The sequence below is a fragment of the Neodiprion pinetum genome, chromosome 3 (assembly GCF_021155775.2).
Source record: "Neodiprion pinetum isolate iyNeoPine1 chromosome 3, iyNeoPine1.2, whole genome shotgun sequence".
Lineage (NCBI taxonomy): Eukaryota > Metazoa > Arthropoda > Insecta > Hymenoptera > Diprionidae > Neodiprion > Neodiprion pinetum.
Window position 1 is genome coordinate 12116869 of NC_060234.1, and position 22515 is coordinate 12139383.

Below are 22515 nucleotides of genomic sequence, written 5' to 3' on the forward strand. Positions count from 1 at the left end.
CGGAGCATCTGGGATTGGTTTGATTTGATATTTTCGGTAATAATTGTTACATCCTTTTTTCACTGGTATCTTTCTGGTGTAAAAAAGCCATGTAAAAAAGCAATGAAATTAAGCTCTGGTAGAAATTATGTTTCGACCCAGAAGCGGTCTCTTGTTAATATATAGGGACGAGGATAGCTAAAATTATTATTCATTGGTTTCAGCAAAAATAACAGAATACGATCATGTAATAAATGTATTATTTTTCGCATGTATCACTGTTATTCTTGCTGAAACCAATAGATAACAATTTCAGCTTTCAGAGCACCCTTCAGGGCCGAGACGTAACTACATGTACTGAAGTATAATTTCGATTATTGTGGCAGTTTCACACAAAACGAATATCAGCACATTTTCGGTATCACATATAACAATGTCTTCACAGAAAAATTTGATCAGACTTTCCAATTTTGGGCCTTCGTCAAGTCAATTTTTGACGTCATGGGTTTTTCGACACATGCAATGTTTCAAATATTATAGCATTTTGCGGTAAACGCGTGAATACTTATTTTGAATTGGTTGAGAAGCCAGGCTTCTTATTCGAATTGTTTTCGCAAACAATGATAATTTTTCAGGGTGAGTATTTTATGTGAAATGAAAGACAAGTTAATTATATAAATGTAATTATATTTACTATTTATTCAAACAGCCTAATAAGAGTTCTGTACTGAAGCATTTATTGCACATATGAATCACTAATTGCTACTGTCATTAAAATTAATTGGCAATTGGTTTAAGAGCAAACAAACTTCACGTGGTAGGTGCATAAATATACATATATTCAGTCAAGTTGCATAAATTTGACAAATGTGATTCCATATAGATCCTTTTTGTAACAAGATGAAGTACAGCAAATGACTTCATTAAACTATTTTAATCATAATCTTTTTTTATGACACGATATTTGGAATTTGAAACATTTTATAAAAATGTCAATTCATTTTTTTTATAAAACTCCAGCTATAAATAGTTGTCATTACGGTAAAAATATGAAATCGATGACGCCATGAACCTCCTTAAAAGAAGACTCTGCTGAAACTTGGTTGAAAATGGCAAAAAAATTAATTTCATTACCAAAAAGTATCGAATCTCGAAATCGATCCCTAAAAATATAGTCGTGGACATTATGTATAATGGATATGTACTTTTTAGAGATAAAATTAATTTTTAGCCGTTGATAATCAAGTTTAAGAAGGGTCTTCTTTTAACATCAACCAAAGATGTTCTCATTTGTCAGATCATCGCCCGCTGGAAAGTAATTCAAAATAAATTACCAATAGTCATATAAGAGACGTAAGCAAACTATGAGCGACATTCAATGTATTCTCGGTCTAACCTATTGATACTACATTCCAGTTGATAGACATCATTGCACAGGTTCTTGCATTGTACCTTCCATGCCTTTCATTTCAATACCAGTAAAATTAATTTTCAAATTAATTCATTAATTTGTAATGCTTCACATCAAATCTGACTTTTTACATCGACTTTTACAATGCAATATTGCTACACCCGATAGGATTTAAGTGGAATGAAACAATAGAAATACTACATAGGACATCGGAATATATAAAAACGTACGATAATAAATAAAAAGCTACGAATGATACGGTTAACAATATCATTGTAGAACGATCATTAATCTAATAATCAAAGCACGGTGGAATGTAGTGCACAGAGCATTTCCAACCTACTTTCAACGATAAATAGTGAAACAAAATTGAATACTAGTAACATAATGAGAATGCAGCCAATACCTAATAACTATACCAAAAAAATACTAACACATTACCAAAATAAAAACATACTATCTTGTTTAATCAACACAGAAATATGGGAAATAGTACGGAATCGTCCATAAGGAACTTCAATAATATACTTACGATTAGTTTGGCTACATCATGTAGTACGTAGAGTCAGTCATTATCTCATAGTATTATTTGAAACATAAAACTTGCTTTGCTTGCAATGTATTGCAATAAATAATATAGTATTTGAACCGCTGTTTAAAGCGCTGTCGAACTTAAAGGATAATAATACTTAAAAGGCATTAGCTTTATTTCCATCCAACCAGCAGACGGATAGAAATGTGCCACTTAATTTTATAATCACAGTCGCAGAAGCATCAGATATTTTCATCATGTAATGCCAATTTAGGCAGTCATTTGGTATGTGCGTGTATTTCTGAAAAAAACATAGTGATGCATTATCGTTATAATTGTATTATGCTGTACATGAAGTCGCTAAAAAAAAAAAAATGTTGCCGCCTATTTAATTTTTTCAACAGATAGATTCTATTCAATTCTTAGTACCGATTGGTTCAAAATTTTTGAAATATGAAAGATTTGAAAGATTTTTTCTCATTTAGAAGTACTGTGTAATGATGTAGCTGTACAATACATTTATAATGTGATAAGATTATAAGGGTGAACAATGTATACATTGAGCGTAGAACGATACATAGTCAAAAGCTCTGCTTGGTAGAGCCAATATGTGTATAGGACTTAGGACTAGATTGATTCTTTAAAATGGGTTTATCCAAATCAATGGCTTCTAATAAGAAACAATTATCTCATGCATTAGGATAAAAGAACACGTATCATCTGCGTAAAAGGATAAGAAATACGTGGTATCTTATCGGTAGGTCCGAAGTACGTGTTTCTTATTAGCACACATTGCAATAATGTCCTAGTTACTGAAAGTACAAAATCCAATGTTTTAAAATAAAAGACGAATAACCTACGTTAACGTTCCCCTTCTGAACAACCGAACTTTTGTATAAACGGGTCCGTTGTTGATTCTCAAGCTGGTAAGAGAAGCTAAGACAACACAAGGACTCTGATTAATATCTGAATCATTCCCTACTAAAACATCTCACTATAGGCAAGTTTTGAGAAAATAATAATTTTGTAGTAAGAACAAGAAAACGTACTAGTTGGAATAATCAGTCCCTTCAGCTACTCCAGGAACGTTAAGTTCTACTTCGGCATCTGGTTCTCTGGCGGAGTTTTCTTCTGCATCTGTGTGCAAAGATAGGGGCCTGAAAGTGTATACATTATGAGATTTACAATTCAATTTGGAACAGATATTTCTGAGAACATTCTGCTCGACATAATGCAATTATTTGTTTGTTTCATATTGATAGAAACAAACATGACTAAATAAATCTAATATTCACGGTTTCTCTCGTGACAATCGTTCCTTCGCGTGCCGTAACCAATCTTTAATGACTTTCGCAATCATATCTTCTGTGACCAAATTTGTGGTCGATGCTTTCCCGACAACATCTACAATAACGTTAGAATGTAAATAAGTTATGGACATTTTACCAACGTGCATGATAAATGTTACAATTAATTTAATATGGTATGAATCAGTTTACCTAGAATAACACGACACAAATGAAGTGTTGAAAAAATTCTTTTTCCTTTTGACCCGACCCAGCTAAATTTCTCAGCTACATAATTGCTGAAAAGCCGTTCCATCAATCTAGTGGTAGTGTTTTTGTAATCACTTCCACCGATTTTTAGTAATGCTGTCATCTGGAAAATGTTCAATACAATTGATCAAATTAAAATGAATAATACCAAATTTTCCACTAAATGAAAACTCACAATTCACAATATTTTTGAATTAACGTTTTCAGTCACAAGTCATTTGTCTTTACTGTTATAGGGATCTGGTATAACTGATTTTTCAATAACAAATGAGAAAAATGAGTAGACTCGAGAAGAATGTGAGTGTAAACGTAATGTTACTAAAAAGGAAACAGAAGAGCTGAGAAGTCAACAAAGAGAAAGTGATCAGAAAGCAATAACCTGCAAGTTGTCATTTCAAAAAAAGGTATTTGAACGGTTATTTTGGTATCTCGAAATTCTTTGAACTGCAAAAGATTATTTAGCAGCTTTAAATGTACATAATCATATCCTTTGGAATTGATTGTGAAAGGTCTATTTCAAAATGATTGAACTACTCCATCGCTTGTGCATGAAACTTGATTCCACTTTAGAAAATTCTGTGCTCAATAGTGTAAATACTAATGAAGTGTCCTCTACAGAAATGCTCAAACGAACCTCCTCAGCTAATAGTTTACATCGGAGGTGCCTTTGTGCTTCACCTGTTATACTTCGGGACATGTATGAAACAGATATAGTAAGGGGAGACCTCACTTAATGTCAATATTAATCTTTTTTACAATATTCTTGCGTAAATATTTCATCTTTGACTACTTGTGTGGAACTTTTGAAGTCAATATGTGTGTAAATTTCAGATCATCTGGTTAAGGCAATGCTATGCTTGATTAAATTACTATTACTGCAGGTTATTGGGTTACTCTTGAATAGAGCAATAAAATAGAATTTTTATTTACCATCTAACACCTTGGTTGTTACAGAATGGTGCTTGCTGTATGAATTCATGAAAATCTGCCAAAAAAATTGCTTTTTTTTACCATGTTACCAACAAAACAAGCAATTTCTTTCAAATTTCAATTGCTTTCTATAGCAAACGCCATTACAATAGTTGTAAATTGTTGAATGCCAGAAGGAAAATCTATTTTGGTATATTTGGAATAAAAAACTATATACTCACCAATTTTTGTTTCATCGCATTGTTCGTTAATTCTTTTTCTACTCTTTGCAACATTTTTACATGGCAAATTGGGAAAAGATTCATGACTTCAAGTTCGGGGTTATCAGCTTCTTGATTCGCATCCGGAATATTATCAGTACATTTTATACCATCTAGCTTCTTACTCATCACCTCCACAACATCAATAACATTATTGATTTTGGCTTTCAGCATAGTGAAAGAGCGTATGACAAAGCGTTGATAAGTTCTGAAATCTGGAAAAAAAAGTTGATGTCTCAAGATATGGAATTACTTAACGTATTTCATTTTTTACCTTCATTGTCAAGAGATATAGTAGGTTCATTCATATTTGTCTTCCGCATACAGCTTTCCAAATCTGGATCAACATTTTTGGGTTGTATTACTTTCTTGGCTGGCATTTCCCTATGTGCGTGTGTAACTTGTGGATTACTGTTATGTTGTTTAGGATTGATTGACGCTGTATTGTTAGTATGTGGAAGAGTTGCCGTTGCAAGTGTGTTTGTAGCAAGTGAACATTCTGATTCAGCATCGTCTTCTGAGTGCTCTTGGATATTAAGATATTTGCCAGTCTGCTTGGGGCAATGGATTTCCGCATCCTCGAAATCTGAGTTGTTATTGTTCAATGGCTCGTGACATCCCATTTTCCTTGAAGTAACAGCTGATGCTTTGCTGTTTTTTATCGGTTTTTGCGGTGGAATGAATGGTTCACTCACATAGGGCTTAGGAAGAGGAGGAATTTTGGATCGACTGTTATTTTCCATACCCGACTACTCATCATCGCTATCAGAATATACTAAGCGAGCATGTGTTCTTCGTCTCAATTTTAGACATGTATCATCAACATCCGAATTGAGATCGGAAAATATTTCCGCATCTTTTAAAATTTTTATTCCTTTCTCATAGTTATCTAAAATTTTGTAAATATATTTGAGGTAAAAAAATTCATCATTGGCAATTACTGAATTACATTACAATTCTTTTTCACAATACACGACTTAAATACAGCTTGTTCATTCAGTTAAGGAAGATGGCTACGTGAGAGAAAGTGACGTCATATCAGAAATGGATCCAAAGCTCAAAATATTAATGTCTAGAATAGCAGTCTAGTAACGAAAGCGGTCAAACAAATGTTTATAATATGATATTGAGGATTTCAGATTACTCATAATTTCTCGTAACCTTATTGGTTAATGTCCACCTAAACCGAACGGACAAACTATAATGTTTTATCTGTACCCAACTCGTTCAAAAAGAAAACGATGGTAGACTGAATACTAATTCTGGTCATCGTAGTACATAGTTGAGCCTATACCACGGGTGTAAAGAAAAATTAACTTACAAGTTTTGGCCAGTATACGTTTTACTTTGAACAACTTCCACGAATCTTTAATCGGTTCCAATACTTGCACAGCCTTGTAATATCGATTCATCGTTGTAAAATTAGGCCAGTAAGCTTCCATGGTCTCTTCAATTAGCCAATTACTCGCTATCAATTGAATTCCATCCTCAAACTCTACAATGACATAATTTTTGGATTGCGCCATGACTTTGCTTAAATTACACTGTAAAGAAATACTCTAGGTAATCAACATTTTCAAATAATAGTTACAGTTTTTCAACAAGATAATTTCAGCACTGTAAGCAAATCCTGATCATGATTTTTGTAACAAATATAGAACCACCTACACAACTATACTAATATGGGTGTATTGAAACGTGCATACGTCTTCAATGCTGAATATACACATTCAATAAAGCTTTTCGATTTTAAATTCTGCAAGTGGTTTGCTACTTTGCCAATAACTGGAAATAAAAAATGATACTTCGTTCTGCCAGCAATGCTTGAGTCTGAAATGGGAGTTCTCACAAGTTCTCAAATTTATCTACGCGAATACTATACAAACCAGTGAACAAAGAACTTTAAGAAGAGAAACAGGCAACACAACAATCTGTAGAACATTATAAAATCTCGAAACCTCTGAAATGACTATGAATTGAGAAAAAATAATAATTTTTTTCATAAAAAGTAATAAAACTGGGTTAAAACATGACTTTTTAGCTTCAAGAAGTGTCTCTACGTTTTACCCGAAAGAATGCATACTTTTTGAGGTATATGAATTTGAAAATTGCTTGGAGTTATTTTGATCTCGTGTGCACTTTATGTAATTCTACGAAGGTGTGCCCTCGAGGGGTCAAAAAGACACAGAATAATGCGGAACACAATTCGCAACACCTCGTATCAAGTTTTTTTCGTATAGGTACTTCAATTCTTCGAAACAAAACTACTATTCACACGGTTCGACACTCTATTCGAGTTACGCAAAAATTTCCCGTGACTTGGCACTCACGCGTGCGCGAAGTAGAAACCAGGCTATCGGTGTTACTTACTCTTAATGAGCCAAACTATGGCTATGACCGTAATACCTCGTAAATTTTCACGTGAGATTTAGCGTGATTCTACCTCGGCTACCTGCCCGTTTATGTTAGCCAAATATGGTTACGGAATCGTCTTAATAGCCCGAAATATGAGACATCTAGATGTTTTGCACTGATGCGTCGCCATATTCCATTTTCGTTAATGTGATTTTTCTGTGTATATCAAGAATATCGCACAAATCGTGTAGCTTACAAGAAGAAAAATAGGAGTTAGAATGTTATTGCACTTACCCTGCATAGGTAGAAACAGCCCACGTGTCTTCTCGTTCACAAAACAGTTTGAATCGCTCGTCAACACCGTGACTGTTACAACGTGCCGAGCACGTGCCGAGTTTCGTTAGCTCTTGCACCAGTTACAGGTTAATACCGGCCGGCTAACTGCCACGCATGATTTTTGCGCATATGAGGGGGGGCCGTGTTGCGCTCACGATGACGCGCTAGGGCCGTATGCGATGATAATGTGTACAAGGTCCCTCAGCGCAGGTATGTACCTAACGTGGGTACATCCATTTTATATTCCATTTTATTTTATTATTCATTATTAACATATTGATTGATGATTTCCTTCTTCTAATTCTTCTTCTTTTTCTTCTTTTGATTATCATTATCATTATCATTATCATAATTATCATTATTTTTTGTTCTCAAATTAATTAAGTTCTACATGTAGCATCGGAAAAACCGCGAAGTTGTTGGATCCATATGGCAATCTCACGTACTTTTGGCGAACATCTTCTAAAGGCCATGTTTTCAACTCTGACAGTTTTCCAACTGACCATATGTCAAGTGACGAAGAGTCGCATGGTTCAGTGTAAAAATTGTTTTTTTCCTCATACTCATTTCCTGTTAAAACAAGTATGCCTTTACGTGAGTCATACACAACATTTTTCACCAAAACTATTTCCCCGTTCACTAAACCGCAACAGTTGTCCGCCAAGCTGTCCACTTTTAATTTAAAGTCTGAATAGTTAACAATCTTATATTGTGGATTCTCACAGCCGTCTGGCAATGGCCCATCGTAATGAGACGACTGTGTGAGTACTTCGAATTTACAACTTCGTTTTTTTGATGTAGTACTTTCTGAGCTGTTTTCTATTTCAACATAGCGCCTAAAAATTTGTTGCAACGGTTTATCACTTTTCCTTAGTAGTCTCTTTAAAGTTTGCATATAATTCTCAAACTTGAAGGCACTGAAGCTATCCAAAATACCCAAATTCTTAACATCTTGTACAATGTAGATGAGGCCGTGAATATTGTGACTTGCGCTGTGCCTTCCATAAAGTATCATAAATGATGTAACGAAATGTTTGAGTAGGTCGTGAGCATAGTTGAAAAGTGAAGTTGTATTGGTGCTGCACAAAATTCTTATTGCAACGTGAAGTGTCAAAAAATTCATGTAAACATCATATGGCAATACATCTTTCAGAACAATTGGACCAGTATATAACAAGAGCTGTCTATATTCTGTGGCTTTCCACTGTTTCACAAAATCAAGAGACCGTGGCTTCCGTGCAAATTCTAAAGGGATAAACCCCTTGAGTTTTTCTAAAGCATTTGAAATTGAAAAAACATTGCAATGTGGCAAACGGTATTTTAGGTCCCCAAATAACCACAAGTAAAGAAGCTTTCGCACAACTCCCAAGCAGACTAGATGCATATAGTCCAATGGTACATTTTTGATGATGTCAAAACGTGGAATTTCTTCAAGGCAACAATCTCCTGCATGATAATCATCGTCCGTTTTGTTTCTAAAATCTGTATCGGTTCTTTCCCGTGCAGTTAATTCTGGAAAGCAGATGCGTCCATTGGCAGAGGTACCTTCAATTGTACATTTTGTGCAACTAGAATACCCAGTACATCCTTTGACATTCAAAACAAACGACTTCGCTGGAGCATCGCATACAAAGAATTTTATACTGCACGTGTACAACGTATCCTGAAACGATAATCCATTTTCACATAGGTCTTTAGCTTCTTGTATAAAATCTCGCATGAAGTCGCCGGCGACACCAGGCTTTTCATTGCCATAATATGCTCCAATCATAAATACATCATTAAACCCAACGATTGATCCCAGAATCGGCCATAGAGAACCCCTGGACGACTTTGATATGGGGAGACCATCAATACCAATGGCTAACTCAATATCGGTATCTATTTCACTTGAATACTTGACAAGTAATTGATTCAATCCACGAGCAAGGCCTAGATGAATATATTTTCCTGGGTGAACATCCGTTGTAATCGTAGACCTTGGTGTTTTTAGTAGAGTTCTGGGATCAGATGGTAAGTGCGAATGACATGGATGCTGCCTTAGCTTCTTCAATAACGACGATATAGCCACATGTGGAATTCTGTTGCATACCGCCCACTGAGCAAGAAAAGATTGCAGGTTGTAATCCTCAGACGTAGGTACAGGAGGCTTTTCAACATATACTGACTCATTGTCAGCAGTAGCTAACTCGCTGCTCTCCGATGAGTCAGATGAATACCAAACTTCTGGTTCGTTATATGGCTCTTCAGCCACAATGGATTCATCTGGATGTGTGGCGTTTTCATGATTTTTATCAGAGATATAACAAGATTCTCTTACATTTTCACTGAATATATTCTTCTCAGCGCAGCTTGCAAAATCTGATGTTTCTGACAACACGGAAGCATTATTATCAGAAGTAGATATCAGTCGCATTTCATCCATATTCGCATCATTACATTGGAAAATGTTTAGGTACTCTAGTGAACTTTCCTCATTGACCTGCCGCCGGAGTTGACGCTCAGATATTTTCCGGACAGGCTTCAAAGTTTTTTCTTTGGGCATGTTTTTAGAGATATTGTATCGACTGGAAACGGAGCACAAAATTCGCGACGATTATGCCAATCTTTTCTCAAATTGTTAGTGTAACGGAACACGTAACCGCTATTCATGAAGTTCAAGTTTTTATTTCAAATTCTGGATCACTATTCACTTTACTGGTAAACGTTATTATATGAAATTTGTTGAAGATTTTGATATTTTTTTCAAAATTCTCTTCGAGAATTCGGAAAACTTATGTGCCTGAAGTTCTGAAATTTCATGTCAACGTAAACTGTTCTGTGCCTTCTATGCTGTGAGATTCCCGGTTTTTCCGTGGAAAAGTTCCCACAAATGGAACCTCGAATATAGCAACATTAAGGATTGGTTGTTATAATCAAATTCAAATTTGGGGAACTTTTGTTGAACAACTAATCATATTATAATATGAAAGCCTGTTGACATTTTCGATCAAATTCAGAACTTGAAGCACATGAAAAATTTTGAGATCTGAGAATTTTTTATATTATTTGGAAAAAAAACATACCAAACCACAGCTATATAAATGCTGGAATGAAATTTCAGCAGTAAGTAGGGAGTTTAGAAAAATTTAATATGATAGTAAATTTTTTGTTTGAGAGAAACACGAAATTTGTCTGAGAATTTCAGAACTTAAATTCACCTTGAATTTTTTTTTATACTTTATATTATCGTTATTATATTATTGTCACTATTACTATTGATGTTACTGCTGTTTATTGTTATATATTATATTATATATTATATATTATATGTAATTTATAGATCTTTGATGTTATGCGATCAAATTATTAGTTGCACGTAAAGACTGATGTGAAAACGGAATATAGGTTAGGTCGGATCTGCTACAACGGTGTTGCGCACATATTCGGCGCATCCTGTATATATTTAATATTACGAGACAGCAAAGCGCGCAACATGTGATGTGCCTCAACCAAAATACCATTGCGGTCGATAATTTTCAAAGTTTTTCCGGCTTTATAAATGAGATACTCCCACATTATTTTCTCGTAGTAGTCTGATGCAACATAATTCACTACAAAGATATCGTCAGAAGATATCATCAGGATATTCTAAGGATGTCCTATTTGTGTCAAAAAACTAACCAACTCATGAAATCTTGTGAGATATCCCTGGGAGCTCCAGAGGACGTCCAAGACATTCCCGGAATATTCGGGACCTCCTGAGGATATCCGGGATATCTTAAGGACATTTGGGATATGTTTGGGATATCCCGTGGACGTCCTGTGTTATGTGGGTGCTTGCCGCAGTGTGTGTTTTGAATCATTTGAAAACACAGGAATATGTGCCAACTCGGCCGCCGAGTCGGCACAAACCGCTGTGTGTCATCGCTCTAAATGATGCAAAAAGCCGTGTCGATGCATCGTCTACTCGAAGAAACGCGTGCGGTTTTATTGTAGGCGCGGCGCTTGTTTACATTGTCTTGTATGAGCGCTGACACACTCTTCGGTTTATCCCGTGTTTCTTCACAAATGCAGCTTCGCAATTAGTACATTTTCATTACTAAAAATCACTTCGAAACAAACCTTGCAGGTCATAGAGGCGAAACTCGATGTAGAGAAATTACACTGCCGAAATTTCAACCAATTCCATTCATTAGTTTATTCATTCTGACAAAAAATAAGAAATAACTGACTCGGTCGATAAAAAAAGACTACCACACGCCGTCAATAAGAAAAGTACAGTATCGTTCACATCGAGTAAAATTAAAAAATTTTTCTTCATCTTTTCGTACTTCAGCAAATAGAGTATTAAAACGTCCTTAATTGCTTGGGCGGTCATTTACAATTGGATGCATCCACATTCGTCGATTTTTCTTACGTTTTCTTTTTCAATGCAAATATAGCAAGCCTCAAAGTATCAAATATTCTAAATTTTCGATCACTGTGTCACTTGGGTGGAGACACTCGTTCTGCTGCAATTGTGCTTTTTTCACGGCCGCTTGGCTGCTGAGCCGACAAAATTCGCTGTATGTATCAACATCAAGCGGCAGCCGAGTCGGCACAAGCCGCTGCGTGTGTCATCGCTCTTACTTTGTCGAGAAATTATAGGCTAAGCAAAATAGCGAAGTAACTTGCCGTTTCATCGATCTAGAAATTTTTTGTTGCAATGGTTGAATAAATGCGTATTTAACCCTGAGCCCAATTCTCATTATTCAAAACCACTTGTATTGTTTAAAATTAATTTATAAAAATGGATGTTGGCCGTTCGATCCTTTTTTCTGTAAAATAGTTGTCAAACGGCAATATGTCTGTGTATATGTATATAGTGTCAGCGATACAGTTCTAATACCCGCAAAAGCAAAGCGATTGATACCAATATCGACTCAGAGCTTCACCCGTCATCGAGTAATCCATGTTTCAGAAAACTTCATCCTGATTTATTGTTTACAGCGGCCATGTTGTACTCGGTTACCTCCGGCTTTCACGCGCTCGCTCGAGTGGGAGACAACATGGTCGCCGTGAATAATAAATCACAATAAAATTTTCTCAAACATGAATTACTCGAAAACGGGTGAAGCTACAGAGTCGATATTGGTCTGAATCGCTTTGTTTTTGCGAGTATTAAAACTTTCTCCCTGACACTATACACACACATATTGCCATTCGACAGCTATTTCACAGAAAAGGGGATCAAACGGCCAACATCCATTTTTATAAATTTAATATAAACAACGCAAGTGGTTTTGAACGAAGAAAATTGGGCTTACAATTTAATACGCATTCACTTACCCATTGCAAAAAGAATTTTCCAGATCCATGAAATTGCAAGCTTTCTCGCTGTTTTGCCAGAATCTCCAGTCTGACGATATTTCAGCAAGAAACAATATGTCATGCTTCAATTATCTTTTAAAGTTCAACAGGCAACAGGCAACACTGAAGTGAATAATTATTTTAACCTGATCACTGAAAGTCATTTTTTTACATCTTAACGAAAAGGGGGGGTCGAATCGACCCCATGCTTGAAAAGACTCGAAAACATCTTCCTAAAAATCTGAAACAATTCATACTTCATGCTTAAGGCTTCTACTTTATGATAAAATTTTGAGATATGGGATTTGCCAAATTTTTTAAGTGGGAATTAAGGTCCCGCCCCTGCTTGGTTTCAAAATAGGGCAAGTTTGAAATTTCGGCTCGGGTCGAATATACTATACATAAATATACTATACATAAATACACAGTCGTATATAATTAGTAACTTTCAACGGTAAAACATACCTATATCGATCGCCAGATAACAATCTTTGAATCGGTGAGAGTTATAGACACGTGAATTATATGTATTATAAAAGCTCGAAATCCACGTATCTTAGGCGGATTTCGGACCAGAAAATATACCACGGATAACACGTATAATCAACAATTACTCTACGGTACAAAAATTGTTGAATATACCGGCGTATATTCACGTGTTTTCTACGTATGTGCAGATACGTTTATTTAGTGATGTGTGGAACACGAATAATTTATCGACGTTCACCTCAGTTCCACAGCGGTAACGTTTCTTAAACGGCTATTCAACGTACGTGTGTTTATTGGGTATAGAGATGTCAGGCTGATCACGAAATGGGATGGAAGATACGGTGCTAAAGCTGCTATAGCCGAACCCAATTTTCACAGCTGCACCGTTTTCGACAAAGATATAATTATCGTCGAAATGAGTAAGACGAAAGTCAAATTGAATAAACCATTGTATGTAGGTTTCTCCATCATGGGTCTGGCTAAAACATATATCTACGATTTTCATTATAATTATTTGAAACGGAAATTCGACAACCGAGCAAAATTAATGTATACGGATACCGATAGTTTGATTTACAACTTTACCGTCCCCAACATATACGAACACATGAAGGAGGACTTACATAAATTCGATACGTCTAATTATCCGCTTGACAACGTTTATGGAATGCCGCTAACGAACAAAAAAGTTCTCGGCTTGATGAAAGACGAGATTAACAGGAAAATAATGTTGGAATTTGTAGGATTAGGAGCTAAATTGTACGCATTCCGAGTCTTGAGGGATGAGAAAGACAATAAAGGTGCCAAAGGTGTTAGAGGATCAGCGTTGAGAAAAATAACTTTCAACGATTATTTGGAATGTGCGTTGAAACGTGAAAATTTGTCCACAAATCAGCATTTGATATCAAGTCGAAAGCACGAGGTGTACACCGTAGAACAGCAGAAAGTGGCACTGAGCTGGAATGACGACAAGCGGATCATGTTTCAAAATACAACCGATACGCTTCCGTGGGGCTGCAAGCCTGCACCTTAGCTTTGTAATTACCGTATCGTAATCTGTGTAGGACTTAATTTATAACTGTACGATGATGTATAAGATGTTATTATGTAGGATGGTGAATAAGAACGCTCCGATATATGGAAAATTGTACAACGATGCATATGTCTGTCGATTGTCTAAAAAATAAAGAAGCATGCTTGTTATGTGTCGGGTATAAAATAAAGAGGCACATACGTTTTTACAATAAATTCATTCATTCAAATGTTACATATCCGATTCGTTTATCGAACTGTTGTGTGTATTGTCAAAACCTAACCATTTAACGTATATTTTTCTTCCACGCTTCTTGAGCACCTTCTCCACCAGATAGATATCCGGATGTTTAACCTTGAGGAGCTCTTGTTCGTAGAAACCACCAGCGATGGGTTGATATCGGTAGTCTTTGAGCTTGTACGTCACAGGATAAGTATTTTCCACACGACGTATCGTGAATATTTCAGTCGTCCAATTGGGGGTGTAACCTTTCTCGAAGACATTTTTGAATTTGCTGATTCGAACTTTGTCGCCAGATTTGAATTTTGCCGATATGGTAGGTATCGCTCGAAGCCCTCCGTACGCCTGACGTAGTAACAGCCTCTCGTTTGCAACGGTGACATCCGACGGTTTCATTCTTATGGTTCGGTGTTTGGTGTTGTTGTGAGCCGAAACCGAATCAGATAGGATACCGAGCCACTTGTAGCTTCCTTGCATGCTGAACTGTGTCCACATTTTACCGTTCAGCGTGCGATTGAAACGTTCACAGATCGAAGCCTTTAAATTACAGTACGTGGAGTAAAGTTTGATTCCGTAGCGTGTCATAAGCGATTTTTCGGTACCCGTCCTTGGACGAGCACAGATTCCATTGCCTTCGTAACATCATCTCCAGACTTGCTCTTTATCGGTACAGCCCACGCATACTTTGAAAAAATATCAATGACTGTGAGCATGTACTTGTAGCCTTTGTTTTGTCCAGCGTATAACGTTATATCCACAAGATCCGCCTGCCAGGTCTCGTCGATGCCGCACACGTCTACACGTCGACGCGGGTAATTCCGGCGTGCAGGCTTATGCAGTTCCGTCACCAGTGCTTGCTTTTCCTCGTTCATATTCCAACGCTCTTAGTCTGATGTCCAATTTAGGAATGAATTCAGCGTTTCGAATCGACAGGTCTCTGCCTGTTTTAAAGTCTGTGTAAAAGGTATCCAAGGCTTTCTCCGTAGTGAGCTATGAAGCGTTGATCATTTGATCGAGGTTGTCGATTTGTTTTTGCAGCACGTTGAATTTTCGTCTCAAGATTTTTAAAGTTACAGCATTGTTCGGCTCTGCGGGATCTGCGACATTGCACAGTCTCTTGTTTCGTTTATCGTATTGCCCGTCCGCTGTTATTTGAAATCCTACACCCGGAGGACCGCGAGTGCTCGCGGCCGTGTTTTTATCCAGATGCCGTACAAACACGTCGACCCTCATCTCGGTAATGAATGCAAAAACGATGGGAGCTGCCTGATAAATGATTCCTGCATCGCGTAGCTCTTCGATAATGGAGATTATTTCGTTATTGTGACTCGGATTTCCCGCTGCCTGAGATGCCAGGAGTAAACGAAGACGCTCCACTAACTCGTTTGGATCATCCCAGAAAACGTATTCCGTTTCAACACCTTGTCGAGTGATCATAGCTTGCGGAAGTAGACTCTTACCCTTTCGGCGAGGTGATGGGGAATAATCCATCAATTTGGCAATGACATTTTTAAATTTGTAACTGTTATCGTTTCGAACAGCCGCATCGGATGAGTAATACTTTTTATGCGCGTTCGTTGCGAGGTTTATGTTTTGAAAATTTTCCCGATCACCGGCGCTCGCAGAAGAACCGTCAGGCTTCTTTTTAAACAAAAGTTCCAGCAAATCCTTCGTTTTCGGGTAACGCGTATCGCCAATACGAATGTAGTCACTCTCAAAAGATATCAACGAATCACCAATCATTAGTCCGTTTGAGAGGTTGCGTACACCGTACACGTTGTCCAATTCGCCTTTTGTCTTCGCATCTCTCATCAGTGCAAAATACTCATCCTCGATTTTCTCGACCGGTGTTTCTACGATTGTTTCATCTCCTGCCGAAGCAAAGAAATCGTCCATTTCCGAGACAGTTTCATTGTTCGTTTCATTTTTCATCTGCTTTATTTCTTCTCTGATTTCTTCCACCTTTTGTTTCACAGGTTTAGTATCTTTTGTAACATTCATCAGTTCTTGCAACGGAGTCACTACTGGTTTGAAAATGTCACTCAATTTCTGAGTCGTAGATTCCTTGTCCGACTTGAGCAATCTGTGTTTTCGACGGATCGCAGCACTTGCTTGAGCGATCTGATGTGGGTCATCTTTTTGCTTGAAAACTTCAGAGCTCTGCATGTTGACGCAACTGAGTCTGCAACGCTACTGCGTCTCTCGCTCGAAAACGTTAGGTTCTATTTCTTTTCCAGGCTAACAAAAGAATTAAATCCCCTCCAGTATCGTTCTTCGTTGAGCTCACTGTCTTTGTCGATCACCAGAAACCCGTACTTCTCACCATTCCAGCATGCAGAGCACACACTTTTAAACTCTGTGTAACACATGGTCGTTGTATACGTGTCTCAGGTTCATATCGTCTCGTTTGAATAACACGAGTAAGTTTACGTTGTCGCGCACGAGGTTTTTGGGAATACACGCGTACGTCTGACAGAGATAGAAACAGTCAACGTCGTGATGTCTACCCATGCAAAAGTAGGCTCTAATATTGTCCTTCTTCCCGCACGCTACATTGTCAAATATGATTATTGAATTGGGTTGTGCTTCTTCCGGTGTAATCACTCGCTCACGCTCGGTAAACGCTAAATACTCCGTATTTTCAACATGGTCCATCAATCGCTTCAACAGTTGGTAGTTAGGTTGGTTGAGAGATTTCGAGTAGATGTAGATATTTTCAAATCTGAGTCCGTTGAGATGGGTTATAAGTGTGAGCAACGCATTAGTTTTACCACAATTCGACGGTCCACAGAATGTTGCACGTACACTATTCGGGAGTAATTCACCGTGCCGTCTGTGCCTTTTGACATTTTGCTCTGAAAGTTTGTCAAAATTCATCACGGGAAGCTTAATAGGTTGTTTCTCAAACCGCATCTTGGACATGACCGATCAGATTTGATATAAATATCCCTTTTCAAAGCACTTTTCTCCAGTCAACGCACGAACATGATCGCGGACAGAGGTGAACAAAGCAGAAGGCGGCAAGATCGTAGCAAGGGTCTGCTGAATAAAATCATCAACAGCCTTCCAGTCGAATTGCATGTACCTGGTTATCAGTACTGTGGGCCTGGTACAAAATTAACAAAGAGACTCGCGCGGGGTGATCCGGGAATCAATTTTCTCGACGCAGCTTGCAAGGACCACGACATTGCTTACTCGCAGAATCGTGAAAATCTTGAAGTTAGAAACGAGGCTGATAGGGTGTTGGCTGAGGAAGCTTGGAAACGGGTTCTCGCAAAGGACGCAAATTTGGGTGAGAAGGCAGCCGCTTGAGCAATAGCTAATACCATGAAAGTGAAATCAAAACTCGGAATGGGAATCCGAAAGTCAAAAAATGTGACCTTGAGAAAAATTATAAATGCTGCAAAACGGTCTATGGTTCTAAGCAACGATGCAAAAGTAGCTATCGAATCTGCGCTGAAGGGAGCTGAGAACGCCGTTAAAAGAGCGGGTGGTGAATGTAAAGTGCGAACACCTCGCGTCCTACCGGTACCTTCAAAATTCGGTGGTTTTCTACCGTTTCTGATTCCTATTTTCGCTAGAGTTGGTGCTACAGGCGCGTTAGCCGGTGGTGCGGCAGGTAGAGCAAAAGCTGTGAACGATGCAAGTGCTGCTAGACGAGAACTGGGAGAGAGCAAACGACACAACAAAACTATAGAAGCTATCGCGTTGGGCAAAGGGCTTCATATGGAACCGTACAAAACAGTTCTTGGTCTCCATCTTTCAAAAAACTAGATGTGATGCTACCACGTCGAGCGTGAACTGATTGGGACTTGTTGTACTATGCAAAAATCTTTAAGGTTCCGCATTTCCGCGGTGTTTTACTGCGAAACGAAAAGCCCAAAAGCGGTCCACGAAAAAACGAGTCAGCTATAATCAACCTTGACGACAAAGACAGTCCGGGAACACACTGGGTTGCATACAAGAAACGCGACAATAATATCGATTACTTTGACAGTTCTGGCAACCTACAACCACCCTTAGACCTCATAAAATACCTCGGCGTTGGTAGTGTTAAATACAATGAGTAAGAAGTTTTTTCTCTGCATGCACGATGTATAAGGAGACTGTAGTGTGTAGATGTTATGTTTACCTTTTTTGAATCCTTGCTTCCGATGAAAAGCCCGTAAGACCAGCAATGCCATCTAATAAATGAGATGCGGATGTGCAGATCATTAATCTACGAGAGAATTTTGTTAAAAGAATGTAAATTTGAAAACTGGCGAATTCGAAAAATTAACGACGGAGCCAGGAATCGAACCTGGAACCTGGAACACTACAGCCTCCTCATAGATCGTGCATGCAGAGAAGAAACTTCTTAGTCATACATAAATCGGGCACAGGAAAACAAATTTGAACTCACTGGTGATGAGAGAAATTAACGACAACAGAGTCAGGGCGGCTAGGTGGTCTCTTTTTTTTTTTTTTTCTCGTTATCGCTGGAAAAATGCCTTATGCACACCCCGAGGCTCTGCGCAAGGACCCTCGGGGTAGTGTGGGACTCGCACCCACCAAAAAACCAGCGGCCACCCTGGTGCGGATAGGGGACTCCCCGGAACCACTCGGGGCATATCTTCAGGGAACCCCCGGGCAATAATACGCGGCTGCGTGTCCTGCCTGTTGGAGCTTGCGCTTTTCCTTCCCCCCTCCCACTAGCTGTCATGGCTCTCATCCTCGTGGGTAACCTCCTCCTAACCGCGCTGTGGCTGGCGCTTTGTGAGGCGAAGCTGCCCAGTGCCGAGGGCGATTTCCACTCTGCGTCCACTAGAACCAGGACTACCCTCGCGGAAGTCGGGGCAAGACGGCGCGGCGTCGCGCTCCAGTCGCCGTCCCAGGGGGTTGGGGCCGATGATGAAGAGGAGGTATTGAGCGGAGAGGCCCTAGCCCTAACCGAGAGCCTACTACACGGAAAGAATGAGATGGATATGAGCGCCATCTCGGATTGTACCCAGACCCATCTGTAAAAAAATAATATTCAGATGGTAGCTACGACTATGTGAATTGTACTGGGTACAGTCTGCGTTTAACTCACTACTACCCGAGATTGTACCCAGACCCATCTTACATTGTTAGCTAGAGATAGTCGTGGATACTATGCGCATGTCTCTAGGACCCATGTCACACGGCAGCAGCGCCCACTTCGCATTGTACTGAAACCTATCGGTAGATAGTACCTATTCCTACGTTACCATTTACTCTGTATCCATCTTACATTTGCGTGGAGACCGTAAGCGATTGTACACACAACTATCTCAGATTGGTCTGAGATCCATCTGACCGAAATAGTTGAATTCCTTAATGTAACTTATCAAGAGTCGTTGTATAAAAAACCGAAAAACAGCAATTTCAAATTGTTATAGTATGATATAACAAATTAAATAAAAATAAAAATGAACAGAAATGTATTAAGGTGGAGTAATGATTTCTAATGTGTATACATGAGTTAATAAATATAAAAACCAATTAGAACAATAAACAAAAATTTACAGAAAATTAATTTTTTTAGAAATTAAAAAAATTACTTTTGCGATGGTAAAAAACACAATATTTGTTTAAGAAAATGTGGCGTACAAAGTATTTATCACAATTCACTCTTGGAAACAGTAGTGTATTTTATATTTATAAAAATTTTTTCATTATTCTGATGATGAGAAATTATGACAGATGATAAAAAATTATTTGTGTTCCTGATGATCTGAACGTTGTCGCAATCATTTTTTATACATTTTTTTATATCGATAGCCACAGAAAATTTTTTTGAAAGGATTCCGACGGTCGGAGGATCTTGTGTATTTTTGGAAGTCTCCTGAGTATTTTAAAATTAAAATCAGCACGGTCAAAGAACATGTACAATTATTTATTTTTTACGATTGAACGTTCGAATCTTCAAGTCCATAATAATTTAAATTGTCAGTCTTAATTCAAGAAAGAAATTACGTAATTTATTTATTCATTAGTGTTATCGAATCATAAAAAATCAAAAATCACTAGTTTGAATGAATAAAATAGTAACAAAATGCACAAAATTAAAACAACTCAGGTACAGTCAAAATGATAGTTGTTTTGAATGTTTCATGTGATTTGTTTCATGTCGGTGCCATGGGAGGTAGAAGGCTAATGGTTAAATAATATTCCAATCAATTAAAATTTATTAATAAAAAGAATGCAAATTTATTTAAGACATTTTTAATACATGAATGAAACTATTTAATATGAAATTAAAGATAAAGGTTTTAAACCCAGCGTTTAACAATATATTTATGCCCATTACCACTGAACGTAAAATGAGTTATACTGCACTGTTCCAAATCTTCAAGATTATATCGCATCCAATCAGAAGTATCGAGGAAAGCATTTTCATAAATCCGATATGCATGGAAGTGCTCGTCATAAAATGCATACATAGTTATATCTTTCGTAATGACAGACAAATTATTCTGATAATCTTCAAATAAAGTATGCACCAAGAAAAATTGAGGACCTGTTTTTGATGCTAACATTAATATACTATTATTTTTTATTGTACGGGACTTATATTTAATAAAAGTTAATTCAATAACCTGGTTTTCAATATGTTTTGGCAAGCAACTTGCGAAAGATTGAAATTCAGGTAAATCATTAATTAATAGTTTGGTAAACGCACTACGTTCATAACTGAATTGACTTGTGTGTGCATTTAGCAGAAATCTATAGCTGAGATGTAGTTGGTGTTTGATTGCTATAGTTTTTATAATATTTTTTCGATTAACAGCTGCACGTGCGGCAATTTTTGATTCCTTATTTTTACTCTCACTTCTCATTGTATTTAAATTCCAGAGAGGACCCATAAGCAACATTATTCTGGCATAATGTATGAGAAAGTGATGTTTAGGTTTTAGAGATCCAGGAAACAATAAAACTAACAGCTTCAGGTGTTCGCATATTAAATTATCTAAATAATCACACAAGTCGGAATGAATTACTGGTGATGTTACTATGTCGATTATACCTTTTAACATTATGCATAATTTCCAGTGTGGGTCATTTTCCGGTATCAAATGTCCAATTAATACTCCGATGTTTCTGATAAAGCAGAGTGATTCCGCAGCAGACATTTTGACATATTTATCTGTTATTTGAGACTTCTTTAAAGTTCTTGGTTTGTTTCGGACTTCGTCTCCATAAAATAAACTCTCAATCCTATCATTAATCGTTTCAAGAGTAAAAAATTTAGCAGTAAAAATAAAATAATTTAAAGTTAAACCCAAGTCATATTCACAGACACCCTCCAGAATATCATGCATAACGTCAACTGTTAAAAGATCAATGGTTTTTGATGATTCAATACTATTGAGCACTGATTGTCTAGCGATTCCGGTTACAGAAGGTGTATTTTTGATCAGATCTGCTTCGTAGCTTTCTTGTGTACGCAAATTACACCTTGACTCACTGAATGTGGTATTAATTTCTTCACGGTCAATTGTACAAAATCTACACGGGTGATGTGATGAAAAACTGCCAATGAATCCCAGTAGCAAATGAATGGCAAGATTATCTCCGATGACTCCGGCTAATGAAAAATATAATTGTTTTGGACCTGATGAAGTATTAATAGTAACCCCAGTAGACTCAAGATATTTTATTTCTTCTATTGCATGATGCAGTGCAGTCTCTAAAGGAACATATTTTAAATTTTCAGCTTTATACAAAGCTAATAAAAAAATATTTTCAACTTTGGATTGCAAATGCGGTGGCAGACATGGAATGATGATGTAGACTGTTCCGAGTTTTCCCAAACCTTTGTGACTACCTAACGCATTGTTTGTTTCATAGTCATCTTGATACAAAAAAACCGGAAGAACTAATTTATTAGCAAAAGTAGATAATTTTTTTTTCCATATAGTACATTGTGTAACATTCGTTATTAATTTAGTTTGTTTTTGTAATTTACTTAAGTAAGCGAGCGTATCTTCAAAGATATTGGGCAAATGGAAAAATTTGGTAAAAACATCTCTTAATGGCACAACTTGTACATATAAATTTTG

At 37.3% G+C, this 22515-nt stretch overlaps 2 protein-coding genes across 3 annotated transcripts in view; one reads left to right on the forward strand and one right to left on the reverse strand.

Annotated features, from left to right (window-relative positions):
- The window catches only part of LOC124214342 (uncharacterized), a 474723-nt gene that overhangs the window by 177761 nt on the left and 274447 nt on the right, over positions 1 to 22515 (forward strand). The window lies entirely within an intron of this gene.
- On the reverse strand, positions 692 to 7684 carry LOC124214982 (uncharacterized). Of its 2 annotated transcripts, none has more exons than XM_069134206.1 (8): positions 7318 to 7684; positions 5990 to 6163; positions 4943 to 5557; positions 4630 to 4883; positions 3422 to 3581; positions 3218 to 3326; positions 2972 to 3079; positions 692 to 2223 (listed from the first exon to the last, which is right to left on the reverse strand). In XM_069134206.1, coding segments are annotated over exons 3-8 (1101 nt in total). In that variant the 5' UTR covers positions 5412 to 5557; positions 5990 to 6163; positions 7318 to 7684; the 3' UTR covers positions 692 to 2222. The 2 variants fall into 2 exon arrangements, with proteins under 2 accessions (XP_068990307.1, XP_046473766.2); XM_046617810.2 differs by having other exon boundaries at positions 5990 to 6212.